The sequence below is a fragment of the Cheilinus undulatus genome, linkage group 15, assembly GCF_018320785.1.
Source record: "Cheilinus undulatus linkage group 15, ASM1832078v1, whole genome shotgun sequence".
NCBI classification, from domain to species: Eukaryota; Metazoa; Chordata; class Actinopteri; order Labriformes; family Labridae; genus Cheilinus; species Cheilinus undulatus.
This window is the reverse complement of record NC_054879.1, coordinates 18,777,193-18,793,054: the sequence shown is the minus strand read 5'-3', so window position 1 is coordinate 18,793,054 and position 15,862 is coordinate 18,777,193. Positions and strand designations below refer to the sequence as shown.

Sequence of the window (15,862 nt, the reverse complement as noted above, 5' to 3'; positions counted from 1 at the left end):
TTAACTAACCTTGTTTAAGCAACAAGAAACGGGTCCTTGTCTCAACTTAATTTAGTCTTATCAACAGCAAAGAATTTTTGGTCAAAAAAGTCATGCATCTTAAACATGGGCAGACTTAATCTGGAAGCTTAAAAAGACTTGTAAAATAAGCCTTTACTGGCTCTCATTTGACATTTTAAATATGTTTATAGGGTGTGATCTCATTTATTGGTGGATTTCTCCACATAAAATAGTTAAAGATTTGCTATAATAGCATGAAATTTCCCAATTCAGAGGAAAACATAGGTTAATAGACAAACAATGCTGGAATTCCCTATTTATTTAAAGGTCACCAAGCCACAACCTTTTTTATTGTGTTTTTCCGCTCCATACATGATTCTCCTTTGTCTCCCTCTGATGCAAATGGATTGCAGATGCAGATGCCTCCTGCAAGCCTTCCAAACTACAATCCCCATAAAACTATAAATCTCTGCATTCCCCTATGTCAGGTTATGGATATATCCGCTACTAAGCGTGCAAAGGAGGAGGGAAAAAATCTTTCATTATGTGGAGAACAGTAGAAAAAACACAATGTGACGCCCACAGCCATCGACAGAATCCTAATTAGAAAGACAGTCACGGCAGGTCCCTGTTGTCATTATCTCAATGCCATCTTGTCAACTAGGCAAATTTCACCTCATTGGGACAGATTGAGCGACGGAAGGGCTGTAGATGAATAGACACATTGTTAGAAGATAATGATCATGATTATCTCAGAAGGGATTTTACTGTTGTGATAGAGGTTGTTTAAAATTAACTCAGGACATACAGAAGTATTGCCGGAAAAATCCTCCAAGGGCAGAGATATGAGAAATCCTAAACCCATAATACTAAAACAGTACTTCCAACCTGATGGTATTTCCTGGTATATCCAATGTGAGACATTTTTTAACAGCTGTGAAGCAGTGTATGAAGTTTATTTTGTCTACTCCCAAGAATTCAGTTCCAGCGATTAAAAATGCATCAATGCATTCCCCTGTGTCCCAGAGCATCGCCTCCAAATTAGCACAAGAGTGCACAAAAAGTGCCATTTCAACTCACTGATCATCAATATTGTTTTAACTTTCTGAGCAGCTCAAAACAGTGAAAGCATTTCTTTTTTACCACTGATTTTTAGCATCTGTTAACATTAGCAGACTGAAAGAGTCTAAAGAGAATCATCAGTACAGCAGTCCCTGAGTGAAGGAGTGGAAAATGCTTGCACATCCTCAGCTCTTACACAACATTATTGATGTCACATGTTAATCTTCATGTTCACTTTTTTACTGACATTTGAAATTGGTTTATGATTGCCTGCATGTGTACATGTGCATGCATGTGAAGGTTATAACTTATTGTGATTACAGGATTCTGATGTGATCAGTGGAGTTGGCGGTGTAGGTGAGCCTAGAGGACTGTCCGGGGTAGATTCAAAGAAAACTACAGAGATGAGGCCCCAGTTTACTCTGATGCCAGATATCAGACCAACAGTTGTGAAGAAGATCTTGACAAACTAGATAATATTCAAATCTGAATCAGACTATAATAATCCAGGGTTGCTGCAGATCATTTAGGTCTTTAATCATTCTCTTTAATTGAAAGTATTAAAATACTTCTAAAAAGTCTTATTCTTACATTTGACATTTCTTTAATTTAAATAGGACTTGAGTCATGTCTGAGTATGTTATTAAATCTACACTATCTTGTCAGCATTATGAGTTTTAACAGTGTTGGGTGTAATAGCATTGCAAAAGGATGCTATTCGTTTGGCTGCATTTTCCAGTAACTGATGGAGGGCATTATACCTCTGTGAGACAGTGACATCACAGTCCGATCCCTGATGCCTATGACATCTCTGCTGAAGAACATGCAGACATGAGTGATGAAGTTTCTTCTTTCATCTTAACATACAGGTGAAACTCATAGGAAACTAGAATGGCCGTCTGAGGCGGCAGACCCACGCCTAAGCAGCGCCACCGAGGAACTCACACTCCCATTGATTACTATGGTGTTCAAAATTCAAAGTCTGAGAAAAACCGAATGGGTACGCGGATCATCACCAAAATCTAATCGATTCTTCCCTGTCACTATCCCAATATTCCCTGAAAGTTTGGTGAAGATCCGACTTTCCGTTCTCGAGTTATCTTGTACACATATAAACAAACAAACAAAGATGCGTAACCCTTTACATAACCCCCTGCTGATGTCATTGGCGTGGGTAATTACTCACAGTGCAGTCAGGAAGTATTCAGACCCCTTCATTTTTCAATTTTGTTTGTTTTTCTCTCATTAATCTACACTCAGTACCCCATAATAACAGAGTGAAAACAGAATTTGAGAAATTGAAAGAAAAAAATGAAATATCACATTGACGTAGGTATTCAGACCCTTTCTTAGTACTTAGTTGAATTTCCTTTGGCAGAAATTGCAGCCTCAAGTATTTTTGAATATGACACAAGCTTCACATGCCTGGATTGGGGGATTTTCTGCCATTCTTTTTTGCAAATCCTCTCAGGCTCAGACAGGTTGGTGGAGGACCGTCAGTGGACAGCCATTTTTTTAGGTCTCTCTAGAGATGTTTGAAAGGTACAAGTCAGGACTCTGGCTGGATCACTTTAGAACATTTGGGTCATTGTCATGTTGGAAGGTGAACCTTCAGTCCAGTCTGAGGCCCTGAGGGCTGCTGAACAGGTTTTCATTGAGGATATCTCTGTGTGTTGCTCCATTCAGCTTTCCTTCAACCCTGACTAGATTCCCAGTTCCTGCTGCTGACAAACCTCCCCACGGCATGATGCTGCCACCAGCATGCTTTATTGTGGGATGGTATTGGGTACACAAAGAGCAGTGCCTGACAAAGGGTTTAGAATTGAGGCCAACTGAGTTCAATCTTGGTTTCATCAGACAAGATAATCTTGTTTCTCGCAAACTCCAAGTGAGCTTTCATGTGTTTTGCACTGAGGAGAGGCTTTTGTCTTGTCACACTCAGGCTGCAACACAACACAACTGAAAGAAACTAAGGGGATTTGAATACTATTTAAATCCACTGCATCTGAAGTCAACTATTTTTTCATGAGTTATATTTTGTATCATTCAACAGAGACAGACAGCCATTTCTAACTTCCAACTCTTTACAGCCACACCATTTTGTCCTGATAAAACTTATAGTAAATGTACATTAAACCTCTCTTAATCTGTATACGATGTAACTCTTTGATTTAGAGCCTGGTTGTAATTGATTATTTTGTCACAGAAACTGCCTTTGACTATCTTTTCATGTGTAAAATTTCTGACAGCCTTTAACATTTTATTGAAAGTCTCATATTTCTGGAACTTCCAAAGCTTTTGATGCTTTAATTATATTTTCTGAACATTTTTGTATTATTCTTTTAGCTCTGTCTTATAAAAATAGTCCGAAACAATAATACAGATCATCACGACAGGAGCTATGCATAGTTTAAGAATGAAGCAAATTCTTGTCAGTCAAACAAACCAAACAAAGCATTTAATTTCAAACACAATCCAGTGAGCTTATTTCAATCTTTTTCCTCCTCCTCCTCCTTCTGCAGGCTTGTGGAGTTATTTGGCAGTTTTGTTTAGCCCTCCATGCAATTACAGTCATAGCTTCGATATAAAAATCTGGAAATATTCAGGCAAATCTGTTTGTAATAAGATGCTTTTACTTTTATATGTCATTCAGAACTTGAGAGAGCCTTTTTTGTGAAAGAGCTTGTGTCATGCTGTTTTCTTCTCTTACTGATCCAAAAAGGGAAAAAGGAAACAGATATTTGCTCCATTAGATACTCAGAGTCCTATAAACTAAACCTCAGTATTACTGTGTGCCACAGAGTAACTATAGTGGCAGATGTACTTGGGCATATGTCATGAAAGTGGTTTACTTTAAATAAAATGTGCTGATTTTGCAAGATGATTACTTGAATACAGTCCCTGTTCCTTTGGACTGAGCACATATCTCATATTAGGAAAAAATGAACAGTCTTTACATTGCACTTGTATGAATTCTATTTTTCTGAGAAGGAAACTGTACTTCAGTATATTAGTTGAACTGCTTATAATTGGCTGTAAGACTTATGTCCCTTTCTTCAATGTCCTCACCTTCTTTACCAACTTACCTAACACCCATACCTCTCTCTTCTTCATATCTACCTCCTCTTTTTCACTTTATTTCTGTCATCCAGGTCCTCCTTCAGCCCCTCGAAATGTGATCTCCTCCATCAATGAGACCTCAGTAATCCTTGAATGGAGCTGGCCGGAGGACAGTGGTGGGCGCAGAGACATCACCTTCACCGTCCTTTGCAAACGCTGTCGTGGGGGCGCCGCTAATGGCAGTAACGCAGGGACCCAGCGCTGTGAGCCATGCCGGAGCAACGTTCGCTTCCTGCCAAGAGCTGCAGGCCTGCACAACACCACGGTGACAGTGGGCGATCTGCTGGCTCACACCAACTACACGTTTGAGATCGAAGCACAGAATGGAGTGTCGTCTCTGGCACCAAAGATGAGGCAGTATGCTGCTGTCACCATCACCACCAACCAAGCCGGTGAGATGTTACAGTTAATGGTCTGATGCATTTACATAACCAAACCAAACCTGTCAAAATCTGTTTTCAACTCACACATATACAGTACACAAGTCTGTAGTTTATGTGTTCCAAGCATATGCACTTCAGCCATCAACTGGGACATTTACAAGGCGATCCCAGGCTCCTATTCTCTTGTTTAACGACCAGGATCGAATATCTTCCTCCTTCGCAAAAAAAAGTACCTCATCCTTTAAACAGACACTCTTAAAGTGAGGACGGGGTCCTAAAACACCCATCAATCTTTTATACAAATATCCCTCCACACATTCAGTTCTGAGAAGAAGAACAAGGCAAAGGAAAGTGGTTCTCTGAAATTCCAAGAGTAAAATAAATCTAGCTGTGGAGCCAAACCTCAGAATTCCCTGACTCAAGCAAGGAATGCACAAAGGTCTCACTTTAGTACATCAATTTATTCCTTGCCTTTTCCCCCTCTCCCTTTACTGTTCTCTCACACAGTTTGCCTTTGTGATTGTTCATATTTTGGTGTTAGGAGTTCAGGGTTTTATTCCGTTTCATTCTTTGGTTTGTTTTTTTTTCCCCCTCATTTCTCCCCTGAATGATCCTCTGTTTCTGTCTACAAGTCTAGGAATCACTACTCTGAACTTCTTGTGTTGCACTATGTTTTGGCCAACTGTATCGAATGGGACATTTAAAAGTTTTATTTTTGAACAAGATTTCATACAAAAGGTCAAACAAGTATGCTGCATCTCAACATGGTGGACCTGGCATTACTTTGACCCTTTCTTTTTTGACTTTGAACACCGACAGAGAGCCTTAATGTGCCACACTTAATTGAGGAACACAGGAATATCTTTGAATTCCAGGTTCCTACAAGCCTGCTAGCTATTTTGGGGTAGAAAAATTAAACCTTTGGAATTTGTCTTATTTCAAGAACATAAAAACAAAGACAAAACAAAACACTTTGACTAGACTATATTGAATTGTACTGAAAAATTCTTTTCTAAAAGTTTAACAGAAAAAATGTGTTAGAAATACCCTATTATTAAAGCAGTACCATACTACTTTAATAATCGTACCATACTGAACTGTCAGTGTTTGTTGTGCAGTCAACATTTCCTTTTTGTATTGAAGCCTTACTTGGAGTAGCAATCGTGGTCCACCATTCATAAACAGACACCTTTGTGCTTCGGCCATCTACATCAGCATGTTATTGCTCTGTTGATGGAAGAGTATGAATACATGCATGTACTTATTTAACAGAAGCTTGAAATTCACAGGGCAGAGAAATGAATTTTTAACTGATGAGATGTGGATTACAACACGATGTGATGTCTGATGCTTGCAAGCTCTACAGTCATGATGCAAGTCTGAATCCTGGGCACTGTACCTGTCCCTAGAAGTGTAAATTCAGACAGACAAGACGCTAAAAAATCTATTAAAATATTCAGAGTTGAATTCAGTGTGTACTGATCTGTCAAATAAGGATTGCTGCGCATTTGTTTTGCACATATCTTGCTGCTTTCTAGGTAGTTCCTTAACCAGGTCTGTTTCATAAAGCAGTCACTCTGGAAATTAAGGCAAGGCTAAAACTAAGGATTGTATAATTCTGTGTGTACGGCATCCAGCTCTAACTGCAGCGTGTTCTAGGAGCAGACTGAAGGGCAAACATTGACATAAAGATAAGATGAAAACATTCAAACAAACATTTGTTAACTTTACCAAGAGGCTTGTCAGTGTGATAAATATGCTTATGTGAAAGGTCAAGTGTAGCCGTTCTGCACATACAGATGAATGTCTGCAGTGTTTACTCTCAGTTGTCACAGCTTGACTGTATTTGATGTGACAAGATTTAATGTGACCTCTTTAAAGTGTCAAACACAAATGAGTGCTAAATATAGAATTTGCACGTATGTGAATGTGTAAGCTGAGGAATCAGTGATACTCTTTTATAAGGAGAGCAGAGCAAGGGAATTGAAAAGCCCGAAAAATTGAGGGAAGGGAATCTAAATGAAAAAGCTAACAGGGTTTGGCAAAGGTTTGGATTCCTTTGTTAGTATGCACTGTAATCTTTGTGGTTAGAGGATTCTCTGTGATTAGAATATGTATTAGATTTGGAGAGGAAGTTTGTGTGTGCTCTGAATATTGAAAAACAGCTTTAGTATTTAAGTGATCATAAGAAGGGATGTATCACAGTCTTTTATGGATCAATCACACACACACATTTCAGAGGATCATGCACACAGACACTCACCTTGCCATTGTACCAGCTTTCCCTGCCATGCACGCAGACACACACAGTCGTCTCTCAGCCTGCAGCTGCACACTCTCCATCAGCCCTGAGAGTTTACAAGGATTAGGTATGTCAGTGCACCAGCCCTACCCGTCTATACACTTTCTCTCACACACACACGTACAGATGCCAAAGCTGTTAAAAGCTGGATTAAGTGTTTCCCTGGGAAGGAGCCGTGTGTCCTGGCTGCGCTGTCAAGGTGCTGTCAGATAACTCTCCTCCTTCTACCTCCTTTGCCCTTCAGTCATTGTCATAACTACTGTGAACAACATTTAACATCAGCAGAGTGAACTGCAGCTGAACTTGGCACATGGAGTGTTTATTGTATAAACACAGCTAGATGAATCCTTCTTTCTACTGTTTATGATGCAGTTATTGGCCTCATCAATATTTCATCTTTGTTTTAGGTCTTTTATCAATAATGTAAACCTCACAAGTCATGAGGTGGTAAAAAATCAATAGCTGTACTGTCACAGAGAAAGTACAAACAAAACTGTGTGATTAGAAGATGGGAAGACACAAAGTAGAACTGAATAGCTGCCATCGATTGATGTGTTCTGTTTGAAAGAAATGTAAAGACAAGTCTGTCATTTAGACCCTCTGATACATGGGACAGCATGGTGATGCAATGTTTAGTGCTGTCGCCTTACAGCAAGATGGTTCATGATGGGAATTCTGGTTCTGATTTTGCCTTTCAATGTGATTGATCACCCTGTGCACTCAGGCTTCCTCCATCAGTCCAAATACATGCTCATTAGGTTAATTGGTGGCTCTAAATTGCCCGTAGGTGTGAATGTGAAAGTGACAGCATGCTTGTCTCTATCTGTTAGTTGTGTGATTGACTGGCAACCAGTGCACAGTGTAAACCGCTTCTCACCAAGTGACAGCTGGGATTGCCTCCAGCTCTCTGTGACCCCATATAAGATAAGCGTGATAGATGATGGATGGTTGTTCTGATACAGCTTTAATCCCAGCTGTTAGACTTAAACATTGGCTGATACATTTGACCCCTAATATAGCAGTGATGAAAATGTATACAGACATTTTGAATAACAAACAAACAAAACCCAAACATAGAAAAAACAAACAGAAAATACTATTGTTAGATTGGAAAAAATTCACTCTCTTTTAGCACCATACTCTAGTTGTTGTCACACATAAAACCAAGTGATTTTTGGTTATGATGTCAGTGCCAGGTTACCATAATAATATCAACATACTGGGTGTTGTTTACATTTTCACTACCTCCGTAAGTGTTACTTTTTTGGGAACATTTGAATGAAATAATGCAGGGAGCTGTCTGGGTGTCATTAAATGCAACAGATATGCCATGCCATGCAAATTTCCCTCTGAGTCATCAACATACCTGCCAAGGATCGGTATCAGCATAAGGTTTATTGTCGGTTTGTATTATTGGTGTCTTTATCTGTACTTTTGTTCTCTGCTTTTACTGTATTATAATACTGATTTCACTGGTTTTGTTGACATTATAAGCTTTAATTACTATAATATCTGCATTATCACAGATGGCTTTGTAAATGGACTAGTAGGGCATATATTTCACATTCAGGGAAATCTCCCATAGAAGCGGTTTGGGAAGGGCAGGACTTTTCAAAAAAATTCTTGTAAAGTGAGTGGATAAATGTTCTGTATGTCATATTCAATATGAGCCAGTCAAAGCAACAAGACAAAAAGAGGATGCACAGTTGTGGTTGAAACCTGAGCTCCTATAGGATTGTGCTGATGCGGTGGAAAGGCAGAGCTTATCACTGCCTACAATTCATGCTGAAGCGTGTTGGTAGAAGTGCAAAGCATCTTCTCTGCTAAGGGAAGCTTTTGATGTGGCTTTTTGTTCTTGTTCTGGTAAAGAAATTTCCTAATCTGATAAAACTGCCTCTGTACCTTAACTACATCTGAGCTAACCGCTACACTGGCAGCAGCCATTGCTCACAGTACAACAAGCCCCATCTGTAGCTACCGCCTCCATTACCTCAAATGACGCTGATTGGTCAGAACCTTTTTTGGTTTGGCACAAACGATGTGGACCAGAGCTTTTCATGATGAATTTGCACTATAGACGTGGCGTTTTGCCAATCCATCTGCTTTGCATGGTTACATTGGCAATACTACTTAAGTTTGGGGATAAAGTACCTGGAAAGTATCCCATGATTCCCTGTTGCCCTCGACGTGATCTTTTGTTACTGTTTGGGTTGAGAGCCCCCTGGTGGAAGAGTTTACTTAATGTGTATTTAGTAAAACAGATAATTTCTTAAGTCAAAATTACTGATAATCTAATTCTGTTAGCTTATTAAAGGGAATTTCCATTATATGATAGCAGCAGGCTAATAACCTGAAGTGTATCCTGGTCCATTTGCTGACCCCTTCAATCCCCCAACCCCACTAGAGAATGATGCTAGAAACCAGTTCTAGTTTAATCAGCCAATGTTTGAGTTTAGCAGTATCCGATGCCACAGAATAGCATCTCCATTGAGTGAATTCCAGACAACCAGCACACTTTCTGTCACTTCCAATAGCCCACCAGTGCGGTACAGAATAACTAGATGTGTTCTTAGCCCTGTATCATGTCCCTTACATCACAGGTGAGAGGTAATGAAGGCCACTTTTTAAGGCTGTTCTGGGCCTTGTATGCTATATCAGTTTTAGAGTTATACCAGAGACAGAAACAGAGAGCGACAGCAAATAAAGTGTTAGACATGCAGAGAGAGTAAGAGGGAGGTAGAAAGAGAGAGAGAGAAATCGGGGGAAGGAAAAGGAGGTGGAGAGGAACTTGAAGCTGCCTCCAAGCGGCCCAGACACAGTAAATCATTACCACCATAAACCACAGAGCCAATAAAAAACACAGCCTCACCCCACTATCAGAACCAGAGGGAGAGGAGGAGAGGAGGAGCAGGGGGTATAGAAACAGATTCTCCCCATCTGGATTCATTACGAGAGAAAAAATAACTTCCCGCGGAAATACACGCGAGTTTATGCACGGAAAGACACAAACACACACACAAACTCACACTCACATGAACACACTCGGCAACTATATAATCACAATCAAGAAAGGCTCGAACATTTCAAAGACAAACATGTTTTTTCCTGTGGTCTAATAAAATTAAAAGTCGATGCCTCAGATGCTGGGCTGGCCCCAGAGCTGCCTGGCAATTAGAGAGCAGTAAAAAAGGGAAATGAGAAAGGGAGTGAGGAGAGGGAGAGAGAGAGAGAAGGAGGGAGAGGGTGGCAGCGCTCGATAGCGGGAGGGATGCACTGAATTACTAGATTGGGACCATGTGAACTCCCTGAGGCAAGGCAGTACATGGGTGAGGGATTGGTGAGGAAGGTTGGCGAAGGGAGAAAGCACCACACCGAAAGGGACAAGGACAGAAGTCGAAGACAAGGAAAGAAAAGGTTTTAAGGGTATAAAGCTTAACAGTTTTTCTGAGTAATGCAGAGGAATTAGAGGTACCACAACAAATACCTCAAAACAAGCAATTTGATTTGGTAAGAATTCACTTAGTCAGCAGCAATAGGGCAACATCATGGAACTTAATAATTGATAAAGTTGTTATTCCCCAGAGGTAACCTTTTCACTAAAATAGCCCACATTTTCTGTAAAAAGTGTTTTGAGTTTTGGTCTAAAAGGATTTTCTTTGTCATTTAATGCTGCTCATAGAGTACCTTCATTTTCTGCATTTATTCTTGGAGTTAGTTTTATTCGAGGAGGCCAATATGTGTATGCATGTAGTTCCTCACAAACTGGCATTTGTATTTTGTACATGGACCTGTTCCACTTCCACCAACTCTTGGCTACAGACATTAGTGTGGCCCCAATGGGCAGCAAACTGAATTAGGCTAACAGGAACCATAGACAATTGCCAGGATGCAACACTGGGGACTGAACTTCCACTGAACTTCACTATAAAGAAACTCACTCTTTCTTTTTTCACTCTCTGTCTGTGTTTCCCACCCAGCTCCCTCCCCGGTAACTGTAATCAAAAAGGAGAAGACGTCTCGAAACAGCGTCTCCCTGTCCTGGCAGGAGCCAGAGAGACCCAATGGCATTATCCTCGACTATGAAATCAAGTACTACGAAAAGGTTGGTGCAGAATATAGAAGTTAATACTTAACTTTATGTGGCTCAAAGCAAAAAAGCACTTTCACTGCACTTCTGTGACAATTTGAGCTTTGGGAAATATGTGTTTTTTATGTTGTATTATGTTTCATATTTAGTCGGAAGATATTGACTTTTCCTCTCCGTTTCAAAGGTTCAAAATTCTATTTCTACACTCTAAGAAAGAAAGAAAATCGTGTAACTTATGAAAAAAAGGTTCAAATGATAACATAAAATTTAATTTTGTCAAATCAGGTTAAGAAGTTGCAACTTGTGAATTTTTGTATTTTATTTATTCTTTCATTTTTTGATGAATTAATTAATTTGTTCATTTACTGAAGTCAAATAGCATAAACATTTTATTCTGCACACTGGTTTGCTCCAAATGTGGCTCCAGTACCTAACTGGATGCAGTATGCATTTTTGATGAGCTAAGCAGTTATTTAATTTAACTCATGGTATAGAAAACCACCCTGGACTTTGATGCCAAATGTGTATGCAAGTATAAATAAATAGATAAAGGATTTTGGTATGCTGTAATACATTTTGAAAACCAAAGATAAAATATAAAAATATAATGGGCTATTTTGAATAGCTTTTATGGGCTACATCCCCTTTTTTTTTAGCCTCCAACCAGGGACACTTGGATTATACCCCAAAGCCACACATATGAGCTCATGGAGAAGTATGATTCTTCATTAATGCTCCTTTCAGTAATATTCAGAGTGCCATACCACATGACAGATCATGTCTCCTAATCACAACCAACACTTTATATGAAAATTTGAATTTATTAACATCAGAATACACAAAAGACAAGGACTGCATTTGGTTAATAGAACAAAATAATTCTGTTAAGTTGGTTGTCATTGAAAATGGTCACAAAAAAACTACTTCCTGTCCATACCCAATGTTTCTGTTTGACATTTCCAAATGGACACTTCCTGTTTGTGCAAGATGTTGCATATTCATTGCCTGGTACTTTCGGGAGGAAGCTGCTTCTCTCCTGGTGCTCTTTGGAAAATGCTCAACTTTCTTTTCGGCATGCCAGCTAGCCTATATGATGTGATGCAGCAGGTGCTAACAGTATGATAAGCCTTTCCAGCGACAGGCATATAGAATTAATTGACACATGCAGACAGATAATATTGTACTTTGACTGCTGGTGCATAAGTAACATTTTTTCTGTTGGTTAAATTGGACATGTTAGTGTGTCAGATATCTGTAGGGTCTCTGGACATAGAGTTTGAAAAGGGCACAGTCCGAGTCAAAGAGGGATGTTTGCTTAGCTTATCTATTCAGCATTTTTATCACTTGTCTCTACCCCGCCTCTTTTCTGTACTTCTTTACCTCTTTTCTCTCTTTTATATTTGCTCCTCCTACCTCTCCTCCCTCCCTCCTTTTCTTCTATCTCTCATCTCTTTTCAGCTCTCCTCCTATTTCTCATCCTGTCCTCCTCTCCCCTCTGCTCCCTAATGGAGACAAGGTTTATGGCAGACAGTAAATGCGTCTGTGGGGTCGCCCATTCCTCTGTGAGGGGAAATTAGTGCAGAACGAATTACAATGGCTTTCAGCACCAATGCTGTGCTATAGCTGACATTTGATGGTGAAATTAGCCGTGGATGCAAGTTTAATCACTCTGGCAGATTTAGGGTGTGTGTGTCTGTGTGTGTCCCGGATCACGGTTTGCCTGAATGCCAACAGCGGCCCCTAATCTCTTGATTAGTAGGCCGACAGAAGCTGTTTCCTCTCTAAACTCTGCTCCCTGCTCAGCCATCCTTACCTAAGTTGTTAAAACAGGGCCGGAAAACAGCGAAAGGAAAAGTTAATGACTGATGCTGGGTAAGAGCTCACTGCAGGTCTAAATCTTAACACTGGCTTATAAATCTCACACACATGCTCACACACCAAAGATGTATTTTTATTAAAAGATGATAAGGAGAAAAATAAATGGTTCGGTTCTCAGGAAGAGTCAGTGTGACAGACGTTTATTATGAAAAATCTTTGGGCCTTTTACACTGATCCCTGTTAATCGCATCGTCTCTCAGGAATTACTGGAGACACTCGGGTACAGACACACAAAAACACTCACAAACAAAGTTCCCAGAGGATTCTCCACAGCAGCCATACATATCCACGGATTTTAAACCCCAGACAAAAGACCTTTCCATGCTGCAGAGGGAACTGGGGCAACCAGGGGAGACTCCCATGACAACCCAGGATAGAGGTCTCTCCGTGTGGCAGGCAGAGGGACGCTGATGGCCTCAGGCATGCCAAGCATCAAGGCCATCAGAGGACAAGAGTCGCAGCACAAATTTCCCCACATCAAGAGCACAGCATGACTCACTTATGAGACAGAGAGAGGCTTTCAGAGACACATACACAGACACATGCAGACATAATTGCATATACACATAAACAGGATAGTAAAACAAAACACAAAAACAGGCAGATCAAAGGGAAGCTTTTAGCAAGAAGATGTTCAGATTTGCTGCATCAGGCAGACATTTAGCTTTTTACTTTGTGGCTTTCTCTGTCTGTATTTACATAAGTTTGAAACAGACATACACAGTGTACTTTATCCTGTAATCCAATAGTAATTTAGTGATGACGTTAGGCTGTCTTAATGTAGAAAAGAGAACATTTTCCAACAACCACACATCACTCAAAAGGCATACCTCTGTTAAGTTTTATCAGAAGAGTTTGGGAGTTAAACAGATGGCTCTCAAGGAAAGTCTTAAAGTGACAGCACACTTTTTTACAGTTTAAGACTGTTTTATGTATGAGGCAGGGCAAAAGAGGTATTTTAAGACATGATTTGGGCTCCTCTTGTATGAGGTTAAATGTGAATATTGATCTTTACAATCATCTGGCCTACCATGGTAAATCTAAAGTGACTGGACTCACAAGCTGAAGGTGATGCAGCCACTTTGTGTTACATTTCCAGACAACTAAAAATAAGGATTTAATTTCTTTGCATATCCACCCGATGGGTAATTTCCTTTAAGAAAATGTACATTATATGGACAGAAGTATTTGGCCACACCTGTTAATTAATGAATTTAAGTGTTTCAATCAGACCTGTTGCCACAGATGTATAAAATCAAGTACCTAGCCATGCATTCTCCATTTGTAAATATTTGCAGTACAAAATAGGTTGTTCTGAAGAGCTTAGGAACTTCAAGTGTGGTACTGTGGTGGATGCCACCTTTGCAATAAGACAACTTATGAAATTTCCTCCCTGCTGGATATTCCACAGCCAGCTGGAAGTGATATTATTTGAAAGTGGAAGTGTTTAGGGACAACAGCAAGTCAGCCATGAAGCAGAAGACCACATTAAATCTCAGAGAGGGGCCAACGACTGCTAAGGCTTAAAAGTCCCCAACACTGCTGATTGTGTAGCAGAATTTATGTATTTATTTTTCACAAAAAAGACAAAAAAATGTGTTAAAAAGGCAAAAATGTGTTAAATTGGCAAAAAAGAGGGAGAGAAAGAGGTGAATAGGGGTTAGAAAAGGCAAACTGGGTTAAGGAAGGGGACAAATGAAGCTTAAAGAGGCTAAATGGGTTAGAATTGGCAAATCAGCTAAAAGGTAGCAAAATGGGCAGGAAAGTGGGAAATAGCATTAAAAAGTGGCAAAACATTGATTAATAGTGCCAAAATGTGTTTTAAGTGTTAAAAGTGGGTTAAAAATGGCAAAAACAGCATGGAAAATGTTGTGAAAAGGGGTTACAAGTGTCAAAAAATAACATAAAATATAAGAAAATGCAGTTACAATTGGTGAATACAGGCAGATAAATTCAAGAAAATAGGTTAAGAAGTGACAAAATGTGTTAAAAGATTTTTTTAGGTAAGGTAAAACAGCTAAAAAGATTCAATAATAATTACTTGAGAGAGTCAAAAGAGGTAAAAAGAGGCAAAAACTGGCAGAGAAGGTGGTGAAATTATAAAGTGGCAACATTGGGTTTCAAGTGACAGAAATTTGTTAACAGTGACAAAAGGTGTCATAAGTAGCAAAAACAGGCAGAGAAATTGATTACAAAAAGTTGAAAAGTGTCAAAAACTTTAAAAAGTACCATAATTTAGTTAAAAGCAGCCAAAATGCGTTTAAAATAGCAAAAATTTGTCTGAAGTTGCAGTGATGCAATAGGATTAAGTCACAAAATTTGTTAAAAGTAGCACAGTATGTTGAAAACAGCAAAAATTAGTTTAAAGTAGAAAAAATGGTCAATAGTAGCAAAAATGGGCAGAAAAGGGTTAAAAAAGTGGAAAATGAGTTGAAAGTGAAAAAAATTTTTAGAAGTGGAAACAATTGTCAGGAAAAAGGTGATGAAAAGGGGTTAAAATGTTGCAAAAATGTGTTAAGTGTGGCAGTAGTATGTGAGAAGTGTGCAAAGTTGCTAAAAAGTAGCACCGAGATTCTCTGGGTTGTTAAGGGGCCCAGGCAAACTTGCAGGACGGCCTGATTACAAATACTGGTATTGAAGGACTCTCAAAAAATATCTTTTAAATTTCTCAGGGTTTGATTATTTATGGAATTTAGTGGACATAACATTTCATGACTTAGGGATATTTGTATGTAAATTGTAGAGAGGTTCATGTTGTTGAGAGGTTCGTTAACGTCAGCTGACCCCCTAAAGACCAACAAGTCTTTTGCCTGTGTCTGCATTAACACAGCTCTTTACCATCACAACTATCTGCATCACACTGTTGTAGAACCAGGAGTTTCCAAAATATGAGGGTTGTTTCTGAACTCTGGGCCATATATATGGGAATTCTTTATGAATGTTTGATGATATTCTTGGGAATTTCCAACAGGACAGCTTCCCAGAAGACTAGAGGTGTTTCATCTTTGGAAATCCCAGGCTAGCTATATG

At 39.4% G+C, this 15,862-nt stretch overlaps 1 protein-coding gene across 4 annotated transcripts in view; it reads left to right on the top strand.

Annotated features, from left to right (window-relative positions):
• The window catches only part of epha3 (eph receptor A3), a 130,996-nt gene that overhangs the window by 69,394 nt on the left and 45,740 nt on the right, over positions 1–15,862 (top strand). For all 4 annotated transcript variants that reach the window (XM_041806798.1, XM_041806800.1, XM_041806797.1 and 1 more), the window contains 2 exons: positions 4,215–4,574; positions 10,845–10,969. In XM_041806798.1, coding sequence (XP_041662732.1) covers positions 4,215–4,574; positions 10,845–10,969 — 485 coding nt within the window. The remainder of the gene's footprint in view (positions 1–4,214; positions 4,575–10,844; positions 10,970–15,862) is intronic.